The sequence below is a fragment of the Nematolebias whitei genome, chromosome 12, assembly GCF_014905685.2.
Source record: "Nematolebias whitei isolate Nwh7 chromosome 12, NemWhi1, whole genome shotgun sequence".
NCBI lineage: Eukaryota > Metazoa > Chordata > Actinopteri > Cyprinodontiformes > Rivulidae > Nematolebias > Nematolebias whitei.
The window spans coordinates 49367179-49384739 of NC_056509.1; the positions used below are offsets into that span (position 1 = coordinate 49367179).

Here is a 17561-nt window from a genome sequence, read left to right on the forward strand (position 1 = left end):
GCGAAAGAGTCACGCAAATACAGGCTCACCTGGCTTACACTCTCGGTAGCGCAATCCCAATCTACGTCAATCACAAAACGTTTGAAATGGCGTTCATTATCAACCTACCGATAATTCCCTCAAATGGCATATACAGACTCAGGGACGTTGTTAATGTTGGCAATTGGCACGGTGAAAACCATGTTCAAATTGACACACCAAGGATGGTTGCGTACCACGACGATAACCCCTCAGTTTATCTAGCTCCAAACCTTCAGATGTGTGTTCTCACTCGGGAGATACATTATCTGTGCGCGAGTAAGCCGTTTGTGTGGAATCATGTGCAATGAATCTGAAACATATGAAAGTTTCATTTTTATCATTACATTATGGAAAATAATGACCTTTATCACAATATGCTAATTTTTTGAGAAGGACTTGTACATATATATATATACAGTACATACATATATATATATATATATATATATACATACATACAAATATACATACATATATATATACATATAATATATATATATATATATATATATTTATATATATATTTATATACATATATATACATATATACACACACACACACACACACACAATACCCCCTGTAAAGATATATTGGTGTTTACCCGCAAAATCAGAATGAAAAACGCCCAATCTGGCAACACTGGGACATAGTTAGATCCAGTTACCATGGTGACAGACAGATCCAGTTACCATGGTGACAGAGTTAGATCCAGTTACCATGGTGACAGACATTTTGATCCAATTACCATGGAGACAGACAGAGTTAGATCCAGTTACCATGGTGACAGACAGAGTTAGATTATGTTACCATAACTGCTCCAATGATTACTAGCGTCCAGGGTAAACAAATGGAGTTTGCTGCCAACTATAAATCCCTGGATTTTACATGTGACAGGGAGCTTTAAGACACATGTTGCAAATTAGATCAGATTACTGAGGGCTTTCAACAGGACTTCGGTTCTGTTACCACAATGGATCCTGTTTCTCCCTCAAAGCTCAAAAACATGAGTTTCTTATTCTTATGTTTGCTTGATTATGGTGATGTTTTGTACGTGAATGGCTAAAAGTCTCCAGTCATTGAACACTTGTTTCCCTCTGAACTCGGAGGTTTGTGCGCCTCGCACTTGGCGGTGAGCAGCAGACCAGAGCTGATCGTTTCACCTATGTAAATGGTAAATGGACTGTACTTATATAGCGCCTTTCTATCTTATTTCAAGATACTCAAAGCTCTTTACAACAATCTGTGCCTCATTTACCCATTCATACAGCTCTATACTAGATCTCTATAAAGTTAATTGAACAAATCATTCTAATGAGACTAATCAGAGCTTTATCACATTCATACACTGATGGGACACACATCAGAGGCAGTGAGGGGTTCAGCATCTTGCCCAGGGACACTTCAGCATGCGACTGCTGGTGGATTCGAACTCTCAACTCTCGCATTGGAGGACGACTGCTCTAACCACTCAGCCACAGCCATCCCACAGTCTTTATTTAGTGTACGTGTTACCTGGTTGATGCAGAGGACAGGTGTGTTGAATTCGATGCTCAGGCGATGAAGGTTGGAAGAGAAGGTGAGCAGCTGTTTGTTCCTCTCTAGCCAATTATCTGCCTGAAACTCACACCTGAACAGAGCTGCCACCGAGTCAATCACGATGATCCGGACCAGACCCTGAGCCAGCAGGATGGGGGCACGGCAGGACAAACAAACCTGCAGGGACTCCTGGACATGGGAACACACATGTGAGTCTGCATTCAGTCAGCTGGGAAGAGAAATGAGTCTTTAAATGTAGAACAACATATCCAGCTGTGCTTCAAATATGCTGAAGTACAGCTGATTATCAAAACGAAAAACCTAGATCCTAATGTTCTATTTAACTACAGGCCAAGATCTAGATGATCATTTTGGTCCAGAGTGTTAGAAAAGACTTCAGATTTTTCTAGACTCTCGTGAAATTAGTGAAGAGTTCCAGTCTGGTTTTAAACCTTGTCATAGCACTGAGACAGCAGTAATTAGAGAGACAGATAGGAAGGTACTTGGTGTGATGTCTGGACAGAGAATGGATGATAAGGAAACCTGGTGGTGGAATAGTGAAGTGCAGGAAGCTGTTCAAAGAAAGAGGTTAGCCAAGAAGAAATATGACGGTGAGAGGACTGAAAAGAGGAGACAGGAATATAAGGAGATGGGACATAGAGCAAAGAGGGAGGTAGCTAAGACAAAGCAGAAGGCGTATGATGAGTTGTATGGGATGCTGGACACTAAAGAGGGTGTGAAGGACTTGTACCGATTGGAGAGACAGAGGGATCAGATTGGAAAGGATGTGTAGCAGGTTAGGATTATTAAAGATAGGAATGGTAATGTTCTAACAAATGAGGAGAGTGTGACAGGAAGATGGAAGGAGTACTTTGAGAAGCTAATGAATGAAGAGAATGAAAGAGAAATTAGAGTAGAGGTCATAGAAACTGTGGACCAGGAAGTGGGAAGTTGTGGAAGCTAGACTTAGACGAGAGGTGATTATCAGTGAGCAGCAGTATGGTTTCATGCCAAGAAAGAGCACCACAGATGCCATCTTTGCTTTGAGGATGCTGATGGAGAAGTACTGAGATGGCCATAAAAAACTCCACTGTGTCTTAGTGGATTTAGAAAAAGCATCTGACAGGGTGCTGAGGGAGGAGGTATGGTATTGTGTGAGGAAATCAGGAGTGGCAGAAAAGTAAATTAGACTGGTACATGACATGTATGAGGACAGCAGGGCATGTATGAGGACAACGGGACAGTGGTCAGATGTGCTGTAGGAGTGACAGATAGATGCAAGGTGGAGGTAGGAGTGCATCAAGGATCTGCTCTGAGCCCCTTCTTGTTTGCTCTGATGATGGACAGACTAACAGATGAGATCAGACAGAAATCCCCGTGGACTATGACATTTGCAGATGACATTGGGATCTGTGGTGAGAACAGAAAACAGATGGAAGAGAACTTGGAGAGGTGGAGGTATGCACTTGAAAGAAGAGGAATGAAAGTCAGCTTGTTACAAAGAGAGCTGGCCGTGGGCCACCGGACCCGAAAACCCGCCTCCAGTCCACGTCGCTACCCCGGCTCGAACCTCTCTCAGAAGCGGCAACTCACACCAACAATAATTCAAGGAGACATGAATTAAGTTTTATCAGTTATATTAAATCAAGGCAGGAAAAGGTTACAGTTAACAGCGCTGGCCTCTCCGTTCTATGGCATGATCATGAACAAAATTGTACAACATTGTAAACAAACATTGTAAAAATGTACTTGCGGTAAGATGGCACCCGTGTACATGGCTTGAAATCCACCTCTGCTGATGGTGTTCGGATTATTTTTGTTTTGTTCGTTTTTATCTGTGATATAGACTCACTGCTGATGTATGACCGGCAACAGCTTCTGGATCTTCATTTTTCTGTCATCGATGTCGCTTATTTGGACCAATATGAGCGTACCTCTGGACCCCCCCTGCTGGCGGACGTGCTAGCTTACCTCAGCTGGGCTCCTCACCTATCTGCCCGGAAACATCGCTTCAGACGCCGGGGAAAACGTGCTGGGTTTAAAGCCCTTGGTAAAGCTTAAAGCCCTGCGCACTGCATCTTCCTCTTCAGCTGATGGTCATGGTTTCCATCGCCAGCTTCCCGCGTGCCCAGAACAGGTAAACAACGGGAGTCGTCAGCCAGTGCGCAGCTCTGACCGACCCGGAGGGACTGTTATTGAAAATCTGCGGCCATTGGCGCGCACGAACTTCACCGCTGCTGGGTCCTCTTTGAACAGTATCCGGATGTGTTTGGTCAACGCAAGATCTGTTACCAACAAAACTTTTATCCTCAGGGATTACTTTCAAGAGCTCAAGTTGGACTTTCTCTGCATCACAGAGACTTGGATGTCTCCGGGTAAGTCCAGCGCCTTGACGGAATTATTGCCAACGAACTGTCTGTATTTTAATGCCCCGCGTTCATTAGGCCGGCGCGGTGGTGGATTATTAACAATATTCAAATCAACTTTTGACTGTAAACAACTGCCCATCCCAGTTTCCCACGCCAGCTTTGAGCTGAGCATCGTTGAACTCGGCCACTTGCCTTCGACGTTATTTGCACTCGTCTACCACCTATCTCGATGAAAGGATTTCATAAATGAGTTTTCTGACTTCTTGGCTGAAATCACACCAAAATATAATCATGTTTTCATTTTTGGGGACTTTAATTTGCACGTGTGCTGTCCTGAAAAGCCCTTGGTTAAGGACTTTTTAGATTTATTGGACTCATTTAATTTAACTCAGCATGTAAACGGTCCCACCCAAGAGCACGGACATACACTGGACCTTGTTGTAACTCATGATGTGACTGTTGATAATCTTGAAATTGGTGATAATGTTTTTTCAGACCACATGCCAGTCTGGTTTGAGTTCACCCTCCCCCATCTAACTCATAAGCCATGCATTTCTGCACGTCGCAGCCGGACCATTAACCACTTCACTGCCACATGTTTCACAGATGTTTATAACTCTGAAATGATAATTCAGCCCCCAGTGTTTCTCACCACCACTGAGGAGCTGACATCCCAGTTCAACTCTGTCTGCTTAAAGACTCTGGATCATGTTGCGCCTGTTAAAACCAAAACTCAGAGCAGAACCTTGGCTGAGTGACGTCACCAAGGCCGTTAGGCAGCAATGTAGGAGGGCAGAGCGAAAGTGGAGGAAAGACAGGCTGCAGGTCTCTTTCCAGATACTTAAAGAGAGTTGGTGCCGTTATCAGAAAGCAGTGAAAGCTGCTAAATCAAAATTATTCTCTGATATAATTACCTCAAACTCTCACAACCCACGTGTCCTCTTCTCCACCCTAAACTCTGTTCTCCACCTCACTGAACCATCACCTCTGGAAGCCTCGACTGAGCTGTGCGACAACTTCCTACATTTCTTTGTGGAAAAAATTGCGACCACCAGGGCTCTCATTTCCCCTCCAACTCATAACCCATCCATCCCACCTCAATCTGTAGCTCCTTTTGACCATTTTGAACCCATCACTCTATCTTCTCTAGAGCAGGTCATGTGCAGCTTGAAACTTTCTGGTTCCCCCTTTGATGTGGTCCCCCCTCGACTACTAAAGGAGGTGTTTCCAACTCTAGGTCCGTCCATTCTTGCCATAGTAAACAGTAGTTTATCCACTGGCGTGGTGCCAAAATCCTTTAAACATGCTGCCGTACAGCCTCTCCTGAAAAAAACAAACCTTGACCCCTCACTCGTTTCCAACTTCCGGCCTGTCTCCAAACTCCCATTTGTTTCTAAAGTACTGGAGAAAATAGTCGAGTCCCAGTTGAAGTGCTTCCTGGAGGATCACGCCATCTTAGCGCTATTCCAATCTGGCTTTAAACCTCTCCACAGCACTGAAACGGCCCTGCTGAAGGTCTTTAATGACATCTTCAGATTCACAGATACTGGTGATTCTGTGTTGCTTGTCCTGTTGGACCTCACAGCCGCCTTTGACACCAGCGACCATGAGATCCTCATTGCTAGGTTGGAGCAGTGGGAGGGCGTCACAGGATCAGCAACTCAATTGGTTCAGATCTTACCTCACTGACAGATCCCTTTGTGCCTCCATCAAGGATTTTAGTTCCGCAGAGGCAGAGCCTAAATGGGGGGTTCCGCAGAGGTCCATACTGGGTCCCCTCCTATTCTCTTTATACCTGCTGCCGCTTGGTGCTATTTTCCGGAAACACAACATGCCCTTCCACTTCTATGCCGATGACTGTCAAATTTACTTCCCCCTAAGACACAATGGTACATGCTCTATTCAACCGCTGCTCAACTGCCTGGCTGACATGAGGGACTGGATGGCTTTAAATTTCTTAAGTTTCAATGAAAAGAAGTCTGAAGTCATGTTGTTCCCTCCCACCGACACGATCACAAACCACTGCATCGACCTTTCTGCTCTAACCCTGTCAGAAAAACAAAGAGTCACTAATCTGGGCGTGATAATGGACCCTTCCCTGAAACTTAACAATCATGTAAACATGCTTGTTAAATCATGCTTCTTCCAACTGAGGCGGCTGTCTAAACTGAAGCCCATATTGTCCAAAAAGAACCTGGAGACAGTAATACATGCATTCATTACATCTAGGCAAACAATCCTTACTGTGGATTCTGCCAGGGAAAACACAGTTTAATTGACTGTCTGCAATTTAAAACAGAGTCACATGACGGTAAAGTTGAATTTTTGAGAAGCCATGGATATTGCTTTGGCTGCCTGCTACAATGTCATCTAAGCAAAAATTGTAAGAGGAGACTAATGTGTCAAGTGTGTCGACTGAGACATCCAACAGTACTCCATATTGAAAGTGCAAAGGTTTCAAAGCAGGAAAATCAAACGGAGACTGAAGGAGCTCCCATAAGTAGTGCTCTTGTTTCAGCAGGTGATGCAACTGGGGCCGGGAGACAATGTCTACTTGGGATTGTTCCTGTTCGAATCAAGGTGGCAAAAGGGGGCAAATATATTCAGACCTATGCTTTTCTTGATCCAGGCAGCACAGCAACATTTTGCACTGAAAGTTTGATGAACCGGCTAAATGTGAAAGGACGCAAAACAGAGATACTTTTACGAACAATGGGTCAGGAAATGATAACAGTAACCTATGAGGTTAGAGGACTGGAGGTGGGAGACTTGGAGGGTTGCACATATTTAGACCTGCCAAAAGTTTATACACAGGATAAAATACCTGTCTCAAAAGAAAACATCATCACACATTTGAACATGTGGCCTCATCTCAGGGGCGTTAATTTAAAGGAAATTGAGGAAGGCATTGAACTCCTCATTGGAACTGATGTTCCTCGAGCCTTAGAGCCGTGGAAAATAATAAATAGCCATGATAACGGACCGTACGCAGTAGAAACGGTACTAGGATGGGTGGTAACTGGACCACTCAGTGTGGATAGTGCAGTGGAATATGCTGGGCCCATTGCAGTGTCGAGTAACAGAATCTCTGTCACTGAATTGCAGGATTTACTCATCAGACAATATGATCAGGATTTCTCTGAGAACAAGTATGAGGAGAAAAATGAGATGTCAGTTGAGGATAAACGTTTTATGGAGATTGCTTCTGGCTCATCATATATTAAAGATGGACACAATCATCTACCACTTCCTTTCCGGAACAAAGACAGAGTCATGCCTGATAACTACAAAATGGTTAAGGAACGCACACAGCACCTTATGAAAAAATTTAAGAAGGATAAGCTGTATGCAGAAGAATACACATCCTTCATGGAGGATATTTTCAAAAAAGGTTATGCAGAAAAGGTTCCATTTGAGGAGCTTTGCAGAAAGGATGGGCAGGTCTGGTACATTCCACATCATGGCGTTTACCATAAGCGAAAGCACAAACTGAGCGTGGTGTTTGACTGTACATCCTCATTTCAAGGAACATCTTTGAACAAGGAGCTCCTCCAAGGTCCTGATTTAACAAATACCCTTATTGGGGTACTGTTAAGGTTCCGCCAAGAACCAGTCGCAGTTATGGCAGACATTGAGGCAATGTTTTATCAAGTGTTTGTCGATGAAGAGGACAGAAACTTTCTGAGGTTCCTGTGGTGGCCAGAGGGCAATATTAGCAAACCAACTGAGATCTATAGGATGAAATGGAAGTGGTCTCCAGCTACAAGTACTTGGGTGTACACATGAATGACAACCTCAGCTGGAGCAACAACACCACCAGCCTGATCAAGAAAGCTCATCAGAGACTCTACTTCCTCAGACGGCTGAGGCGAGCTGGTCTGGGAAGCTCAGTCCTCACCTCCTTCTACAGGTGTGCAGTGGAGAGCATCCTGTGCTCGAGCATCAATGTGTGGCATGGAGGCTGCACAGCTGCAGAAAGAAAAGCTTTGCAGAGAGTGGTGAAGGCTGCAAAGAAATCTGTCGGAATCAGCCTCCCCACCATCACAGACATCTACACCTCCCGATGCAGGAAGAGGGCCACCTGCATCATGAAGGACCACACTCACCCAGCACACACACTTTTTGCCCCACTCCCCTCAGGAAGGAGGTTAAGGAGCATTAAGTGTAGAACCACTAGACTGAGGAACAGCTTCTACCCTGAGGCTGTTAGACTCATGAATCTCTAACTAGAATAATCACTGTGAAAAACCATATCATGTTGCTGCTGATCTGTTTCAATGTTGATGTGTTCATGCGTGCACATCTGCTCACAGACTCATGTTCATGTTTGTGCTGATGTTCAATGTTTTATGTTATGAGTGCTTAGTGTATATTTAGTTGATGTTTTTCTTAGTTCATATCTTAGATGTTATTACTGTTTTTCTTATACATTTTATTGTTGGGGGCCGAGATGGTGTAGAGGCAGGGCAGCCGGCTTGGGACCCAAAAGTCCCAGGTTCGATCCCCAGTCACTGCACATCACGTGGTGTCTTTGGGCAGCACACCTCATCCCTAAAAGCCTCCCGGGCGCTTTCAATAGCTGCCCACTGCACCACCTGGTGGTGGATGGGTTAAATGCAGAGACTAATTTCGCCATTGTATGGAAACATACAGTGCTGACATTGTGATGACATTATTATTATTATTATTAACTGGGACCCTGTGTACATAATTTCTCTCCACCACATGTACCACATGAGGTGCGAATGACAATAAAGAAACTCTGACTCTGACTCTGAAAGTTCACCTTTTTGGCGCTGTATCATCCCCAAGCATTGCTAATTTTGCTCTGCGTCAAACTGCTGCTGACACCCAGAAACGTTACTCCGATGAGGTTATTAAAACCATTAAAACTAACTTTTATGTGGATGATTGCCTACGATCAGTGGCAACAGTGGATCAAGCAATAAAGCTTGTCATAGATCTCAGCGAAATCTGCAGTCAGGGAGGTTTCACATTAACAAAATGGGTCAGCAACAGTCATGAAGTTCTGGCAAGCGTTCCTGAACATCACAGAGCAGGAGCATTTAAAGAACTGGAGCTGGATAAAGAAAAGCTGAAAGAACAAATAACAGTTGAGTCTGCACTTGGACTCCACTGGGATACTATCAGTGATACCTTCAGCTTTAAAGTAATCATCAGGAGTCGGCCAGCTACCAGAAGAGGTATACTCTCCATAGTGAGTTCAGTGTATGACTCATTAGGTTTTCTGTCTCCTTTCATCCTGAAAGCGAAACAGTTACTCCAGGAACTCTGCAAACATAAGTATGGATGGGATCATGTCATTCCAGAGGAACTTGCAAGGCCTTGGCAAAGATGGATCAAGGAGTTAAATCTGCTAAATGATTTCCAAGTTATAAGATGCATAAAGCCTGAAAACTTTGATCCAGTGGATACTGCTGAACTACATCACTTCTGTGATGCAAGTGAGTCAGGTTATGGTACAGTAAGCTACCTCAGATTATCAAATTGTCGAGGTCAAATTCATATCTGTTTCATATTTGGAAAAGCCAGAGTTGCACCTCTAAAGCAGATGACCATACCCAGACTGGAACTTACAGCAGCAACATTGGCTGTAAAAGTGGATTGGATGCTAAAGAAAGAACTGCATTTACCACTTGCAGATTCAACTTTCTGGACAGATAGTACCTCTGTGTTGAAATATATTCACAATCAAACTAAAAGATTTCACACATTTGTATCCAACAGAGTTGCAGTAATCCATGACCTCTCCCAGACCAACCAGTGGAGATATATAAGCTCAAAGGACAACCCAGCCGACGACGCATAACGAGGGCTGTATGTGGAGCCTTTTCTAAGATCAAGATGGCTGGCAGGTCCTGAATATCTCAGCAGAGAAAAAGGAAGATAGCCGAAAAACACAGAAAATATGGAGGAAATACCAGCAAACGACCCTGAAGTGAGAAAAGAGATCATAGTTAACAGTGTAATAATGGAAAATCAGCATCCAATGTGGAGGCTAATCAAGTATCACTCATCATGGAACCGACTTCAGAAGTCTGTAGCCTGGATACTAAAAGTGAAAAAAAAAACCTCCTGCTACTAAGTCAACAAAGAAAAGGTAGAACCCACCTGTCTTCAGAAGTGAGGAAAGATAAACAGGGAACTCAGAACCTGTCAGTGGAGGATATGCAGGAAGCAGAGAAGGCTATCATTTGTTTTGAACAAAAACGCTACTTTCACTGTGAATTTACTTACCTTGAACAAGGAAAATCTCTCAGTTCAAGAAGTAGCATCCTCAAACTGGATCCAATTCTCGATAATGGCATCTTGAGAGTTGGTGGCAGAATAAACAAAAGCGCAATGCCAACCCACCAGAAAAACCCGATCCTTCTACCTAAAGGTTCTCATATATCTAACCTCATCCTGCAACACATTCATAATCTGGTTGGACATTCAGGAAGAAGCCACATGCTTTCCAGGCTACGTCAAAAATACTGGCTCCCCCATGCAAATTCCCTAGCCAGGAAAATCATCAAAAGCTGTGTATTTTGTAGACGCATGCAGGCAAAACCTGGTGAACAGAAAATGTCAGATCTTCCTGAGGACCGTTTGTCTCCCGATCTACCTCCTTTTAGCCCCGCTGGCATTGACTACTTCGGTCCCATTGAAGTAAAGAGGGGACGAGCTCAAGTGAAACGATGGGGGGTCATATTTACCTGTCTGGTGAGTCGAGCTATTCACCTGGAGATGGCAAATTTCCTAACTACAGACTCATGCATAAATGCTATACGCAGATTCATCTGCAGAAGAGGATCAGTGATGAGCATCAGAACAGACTGTGGGACAAACTTTGTGGGAGCACAAAAGGAATTAAAAGAAGCTCTAAAAGAACTGAATCATCAGAAAATTCAAAGCACCCTTTTAACAGAGGGAATAAAATGGACTTTTAACCCTCCGTTTGGAGCTCACCACGGTGGAGTCTGGGAAAGACTAATACTTCTTGTCAAAAAGAACCTCACATCTATCCTGAAAGAGCAAACACTGGATGATGAAACCTTATCAACAGCACTGTGTGAAGTAGAAGCCATCCTAAATGACAGACCAATAACTTCAATGTCAAATGACACAAATGATTTAGAACCACTAACTCCAAATCATTTACTCCAACTGAAGGCAAAAACAATGATACCACCAGGTGTCTTTGAAAAGAAGGATCAATATTCGAGGAGAAGATGGAGACAAGCACAGTATCTTGCAGATCTTTTCTGGAGACGATGGACAAAGGAGTATCTCCCACTCATGCAAGAACGAAACAAGTGGAACAGAAAAAAAAGGAACTTCAGCCCTGGGGATCTGGTTGTTATTGTGGATAACTCGGCACCGAGAAGCACATGGACAATGGGCCGTGTTATGAAGACTTTTCCGGATGCCAAGGGATTTGTTAGAAGCGTTCTGGTAAAAACCAAAGACAATGTGATCCAACGACCAATAGATAAGCTCTGTCTCTTAATGGAGGCAGCAGAATGAGTGAAAAGAGTTTCTAAATGTTACTATGGACTGCTTTAAAATATTAGAAACGTTGATAAACTTTGGATAACTTTGATGGACAATTTTTTTTAAATTAAAATAAGGGGGAAAATAGATATATAATTAAATCTCATTTTGTAATGTTTTGTGTGATGGTAGGCTCCTTTTGACTATTTTTGTAATTGTCACCTTGCTAAGGTTAACAATTAGGGGCCGGGATGTTGGAGCCCATTAAGTGTTGAATGAATTAATTATTTGCTAAATGATGAATATTGATTTAAAACTACGTTAAATATTACAGATTGCAGAAGAACTATTGTGTTTCTTCTTATTTAGTTGTTTATGGCTCCCCCTAGTGGGATCAGCCAGGGCAGTGATTAAAACAGGGAATTCAGCTGCTGCGGGCTGATTGTTGTTTTTTTGCAGTGAAGGAGAGAGACGTGAAACAGTTTTCTTTACCACACACAAATTGTTTAAATTTTGAGATTTGTAAGAAGTCAACTCGGAGAATATTTTTGTTAAATTCAACAAGGAAATTAAATGCCAAACTTTTGAAACAAGAAATCTCTCCGCGAGTGCTCATATGTTTTGTTGTGCGTCGAGAACCTCCTCCACAAGGCTATTCTGGCTCAAACTTTTTGGAGCTTATGATGAAACAAGAATAGCCATCACATTCAGGCAGTTCGTTTTTTTGTTTGAAACAAAAAAATGAAAAACAAAAACACACTTGTTTTTTTCATTTTTTGTTGATTAAACCAAAACGAAAAATCGGATAACGAATCGTAATCCGATTTTCAATTTTGTGCACAAAACGAAAATGGAAAAAACGGATAACGAGCGCTCAATTTTGATTTTCATGATTTCATTTTTGACAAGTGGTCTGACCCGGAAGTTCTCTCTGCCCTGCGTAGCTTGCTTCTTCACTTGACATGTTCGGACACTCCCATAGACTTCTTGCAAGAATGGAATGCGGAAGTCACGTGGGTCATGCAGCGGCTCTGGTTCTAAATAGTTCCAAATAGCAGCGGGTCCAGCATTGAACGTATGAATCCTTGACATTTGCATAAAACAAGTCCATCGTTTTGTTTTCTCTAGTAGAGCAGCTGACAAACTGTTGGAATGTATGAAGTGTAGCAGAGAGAGAGAGAGAGAGACATGATTAAAATCGCCAGATATTGCAACAAATGCACTAGGGTGTTGTGTCTGTAGCTTAGCAACCTCGGAGCTGATGACATCACACGGGCAAAAGCATTGGTACATACGCATTCATACTGTGTGAGTTGATTTAGTATATCTTGTTCCATGTCTTCATTTTAATGCTGTTGTTTTAATTTTTTATGGTATATTCTTACTGCTTTTTATTTCTCAGTGTTACCCTTAGTGTTAAGCACTTTGATAACAGTCTATCTGTTTTAAATTGTGCTCTATAAATAAATATGACTTGACTTGACACGGGCAAAAGCATTGGGTGGAATGTAAAGAGTTGGCAAAACAACACTAGTAAATTCTCTTGTCAAATAATATGGACGACAACTTAGTGCTAACAGTTCAATATATGGACTGCAGAGACGACGCTTCACTGTAACATGTCCAGGATTACACCATCTGTTGTTCACAAGCACTGCCAACCCACCTCCTTTCCTTTTGCCACTCTTTAAATGCTCGTATGGTCAGAAAGCCTGGCAAGGAAATGCTGGAGTCGGGGATATGATCCTGCAGCCATGTCTCTGCGAAACACATAACACTGCATTCCCGATACTCTGGATGGGTCCTTGTTAGGGCTTGAAGTTCATCCAACTTGTTTCCCAGTGATCTCACATTGCCCATCATGATCGATGGAAGAGATGGTTTGAACTGCATTCTTCTCTCTTTCTCCCTCTTCTTTGCTCCTGCTCTGCATCCACGACTCTTTTTCAACTCATTTGGGATTTGGGGCTGTAGTTGAGGTATTATTTGAGCTTTGAAGATGTTAATAGGCTGCTCCCGGTTGTAAAAAACAACCTTGTAGTTATGGTTACGCATCATAACAAATGTCCAAAAGCAAAGATATTTCGGTAAAAATAGAAAAGAGGGGCAGGTGTCGCTCTCGCTTTGAGTTTACTCTTAGTTGCTGCATGCTGTGGGTGACAAGCGTCCAGAGCGTCATAAAAACAGCAGTGGAGGTGTCGGAGTTATTTATTTACTGTCTCAGCAGCAGAGGGAAGCGACACGCTTCAAGCATGGCTCACAAAACGACAGGCAGTCATATCTGTTCATAACTTTATTAATAGTCAACCTGAGAGTTGCCGGATCTGAGCAAACAGTTGCCAAACGCACCCTGACAAAATGAGAATGGTGAAAAAAATAAAAATAAAAACTACTCCCTGCTGCAAAATGTTCCTCAGGGTCATATGCACCCCCACTGGCATTGCCCCGGGCACTCACAAGGGGGCACGCCCCACTATTTGAGAAGGACTGGGTAAGGGTGATCCAGTGATGTGGACCCGATTCAGGCAGTCACTCAGCAGCGATATGGTCTCAGCTTTTGGGTGCACTGAAGTTAGCAGCTCCCTAGCCTCAGTGACATTCTTGTACATTATTCCTGATGTTCCTGTATATTATTCCAGCCAGTACATTATGGTGTTCCATGAATGTGCTGCCTGTCTGGATCTTACATCCTGATTTAACGTGTTGGACTGTCTCAGCTACATCTTTGCACCGACCTGCACCTTGGGTCAAGTCTAGTACGGTAGACCCAGTAACCCATATCTGGCCGAGGGGCATTGAGTTTCTTGTTCTTCTTTGTCCATACCAGTAGTCTGAATGGCTCTTTGTCTGGTCTATCACCTGTGACCAATCTGACTTGAGAGAGCTTAGGAGGGGCAATTCAGCATAGCTCCTAGGATTATTCAGGCACACAAACTCCACTACCACAATAAGGTGATGATCCAAGGAGAATTATCACATTAAGCATTTATGATTATTGCAAACCTGTGATCTGACATTGGGTCAGGATGAACACTCACCAGATCAGCTGTGTGCTCGATATAGACCTGGTCACTGAACCGAATCCTGCTGATCAAAGATGGAGGGACATCAGAGCGCAGCGCCGGCTGTTCTGAGATCAGCTGCTGTAGACGCTTGATGGGAAACGGGTCCTCAGTGCAGATATACAGCGCTCCTGAAACAAAGTTCACACAAGCATCCAACTGTAGGAAGAACCAGGCGTTTCTTTGCCCGCATATTTCCCAGTAATCCGTTTACTAATGCAGTGTTATCTGGTGATGCGTTCACTGACTGTGTATTTATTTATTAACCTTTATTTAACCAGGCAAATCCCACTGAGATCACAGATTTCTTTTACAAGGGAGGCTTGGACCTGAAGGCAGACTAACATGCATGTTTTTGGTCTGTGGGAGGAAACCGGAGTACCTGGAGAAAACCCACGCAAACACGAGAAGAACATGCAAACTCCACACAGAAAGACCCCAGGTCCAAGCGGGGATTGAACCCAGGACCTCCTTGCTGTGAGGCAACAGTGCTAACCACTGAGCCGTCGTGCAGCCCATTGGTTATGTGTTTATTAATGCTGTATCATTTGGTGTTGTGTTCACTTACTGTGTATTTCCCATAATGTGTTTACTAATGGAGTGCTATCTGGTTATGCGTTCACTGACCTGAGCTCAGACCTCCGTGCTCTCGGGGATACTGCACTGTCAGGCTCAGCTGCAGGCCCAGTTGGGTCTTTCCGCCCCCGCTCTGTCCGGACAGCTCGGTTACGCCCACTGCAGGCAGACCCCCCCTGAGCAGCTGGTCCAGAACTGGACAGCCAACACTGAGCCTGAGGCCAGACTCGAATCCACGAGGGTCAGCCTGCTGCAGTTGCAGGGCTGAGCACGCAAAAATAAAGTTTGTCATTCATCAAAGCATGACATCAAAGAATGACATCATCAAACCATTCTGACCTGTGATTGGACGACGTCTTCTGCAGACAGAGGCTGCGGCAACAAGCACATCCTGGACCTCAGACTGGGACAGACCAGCGAGTCTCTGCAGGTCCAGACCAGAAACACACAGAACCTCCCTCAAAGACTTCAGTGGAGCTAGAGAAAGAAAGGGTGGTTAACATGGCAAAAACAGTTACACACTTCAGTCACAGTGATGATTCTGAACACAGCAGTAACTAAGAGGTAGCTCTAAGATTAGTCCATGCATTTATTACAACCCGGCTGGACTACTGTAACTCGCTTTATGCTGGGGTCAGTCAGGTCTCTCTCTCACGTCTCCAGGTTGTCCAAAATGCTGCAGCTCGGCTACTAACAGGAACTCACAAGTTTGAGCACATTACTCCAGTTCTGTCCTCCCTTCACTGGCTTCCTGTGCATGTCAGAGTTGATTTTAAGATTCTTCTGCTGACATTTAAGTGTGTTAATGGCCTTGCACCGTCATACCTCTCCGACCTCCTTCATCCTTATACTCCTTATGGAGACAAGAAGCTGGACCGTATTTACACGAACGTAAAAGATGCATACAAAGCCAAATCCCGCCCACATCTAGGACTGTCAGATCACATCTCAATCTTCCTGGCTCCTGCTTACATGCCCCCGCTGAGACGCTCCAGACCGGTACAAAAGAAAGTTAAATGTTGGAGCCAGGACAGTGGACCCATACTGAGAGATTGTTTTGACCGAACAGACTGGCAGGTTTTCAGAGAAGCTGCTGAAAATGGAGGTTTGCTTGATCTTGACCAATACACATCCTCAGTTCTGGGTTACATTAGTACATGTACTGACACCATCTCCACTATCAGAAATGTTAAAAGCTACCCAAACAGAAAACCTTGGCTGAATGCAGAGGTGCGTACCCTGCTGGAAGCCAGGAACACTGCCTTCAGGTCTGGAAACTCAGTGGAGCTGAGTAGGACAAGAAAAGAGCTGGTTGCTGGTATTAAGAAGGCCAAGGCCACATATGCACAGAGGATCGAGGGTCAATTCATCTCACAAGACCCTCGGAGCATGTGGAGGGGCAATAAGTGCATAAAAGATTATAAAGGAAGGAGTGAACAATGCCCCAAAGACCCATCTCTGTCTGATGCCCTCAACAAGTTCTATGCACGCTTTGAAGACCCGAACAGACCACCCAGCACCAGACTCGCCTCACCACCGGATGAAGAGCATCTCAGCATGACCTCAGCCGAAGTAAGGAGTACCTTCAGGAGGATTAATCCGCACAAAGCAACTGGCCCAGACAACATCCCTGGAAAAGTGTTGAAGGAATGTGCTGATCAGCTCTGCGAGGTGCTGGCAGACATCTTTAACACCTCACTTACCCTGGAGACAGTTCCCACCTGCCTGAAGACTGCCACCATCATCCCAGTCCCAAAAAGCTCTACAGTGACTGGTCTGAATGACTATCGGCCAGTGGCCCTCACCCTGATAGTCGCTAAATGCTTTGAAAAACTGGTCATGACTCACATCAAAACAACCATCAACATCAACGAGGACCCTCATCAGTATGCATACCGTGAGAACCGATCAACAGAGGACGCCATCTCCTCTGTGGTCCACACTGCGCTCAACCACCTGGAGCAGAAAAACTCTTACGTCCGTATGCTCTTTGTGGACTTCACATCCGCCTTCAACACCATGATCCCCCAAACCCTGATGGACAAACTATCCACACTAGGACTAAGCCCCTCCATCTGCAACTGGGTACTAGACTTTTTAACAAACAGACCACAGTTAGTGAGGATCCACAACCTCTCCTCCTCCACCATAACCCTCAGCACTGGCTCTCCTCAGGGATGTGTGTTGAGCCCCCTCCTGTTTACTCTGCTCACATATGATTGTGCAGCTACCCATCCAGGCTGTCACATTGTAAAGTTTGCAGATGATACAGCGGTGGTGGGATGCATCACAAACAATGATGAGTCCAGCTACAGGCAAGAGGTGGAACACCTGGAGAGCTGGTGCAGAGAGAATAACCTTCACATCAATGTGAAGAAGACAAAGGAGATGATTGTGGACTTCAGAAGGAACAAAAACACCTACACCCCCCTGAACATAAGAGGATCTGCGGTGGAAGTGGTCTCCAGCTACAAGTACTTGGGTGTACACATGAATGAC

General features: G+C 44.2%; 1 protein-coding gene across 1 annotated transcript in view; it reads right to left on the bottom strand.

Annotated features, from left to right (window-relative positions):
* LOC119417993 (DNA repair protein XRCC3-like) overlaps window positions 1-17561 on the bottom strand; it is a 54853-nt gene that overhangs the window by 30301 nt on the left and 6991 nt on the right. Inside the window, exons 3-6 of the mRNA XM_037685239.1 lie at window positions 15402-15539; window positions 15114-15326; window positions 14463-14617; window positions 1535-1747 (exon numbers count right to left, since the gene is read on the bottom strand). Of these exons, the coding sequence (XP_037541167.1) occupies window positions 1535-1747; window positions 14463-14617; window positions 15114-15326; window positions 15402-15539 (719 nt within the window). The remainder of the gene's footprint in view (window positions 1-1534; window positions 1748-14462; window positions 14618-15113; window positions 15327-15401; window positions 15540-17561) is intronic.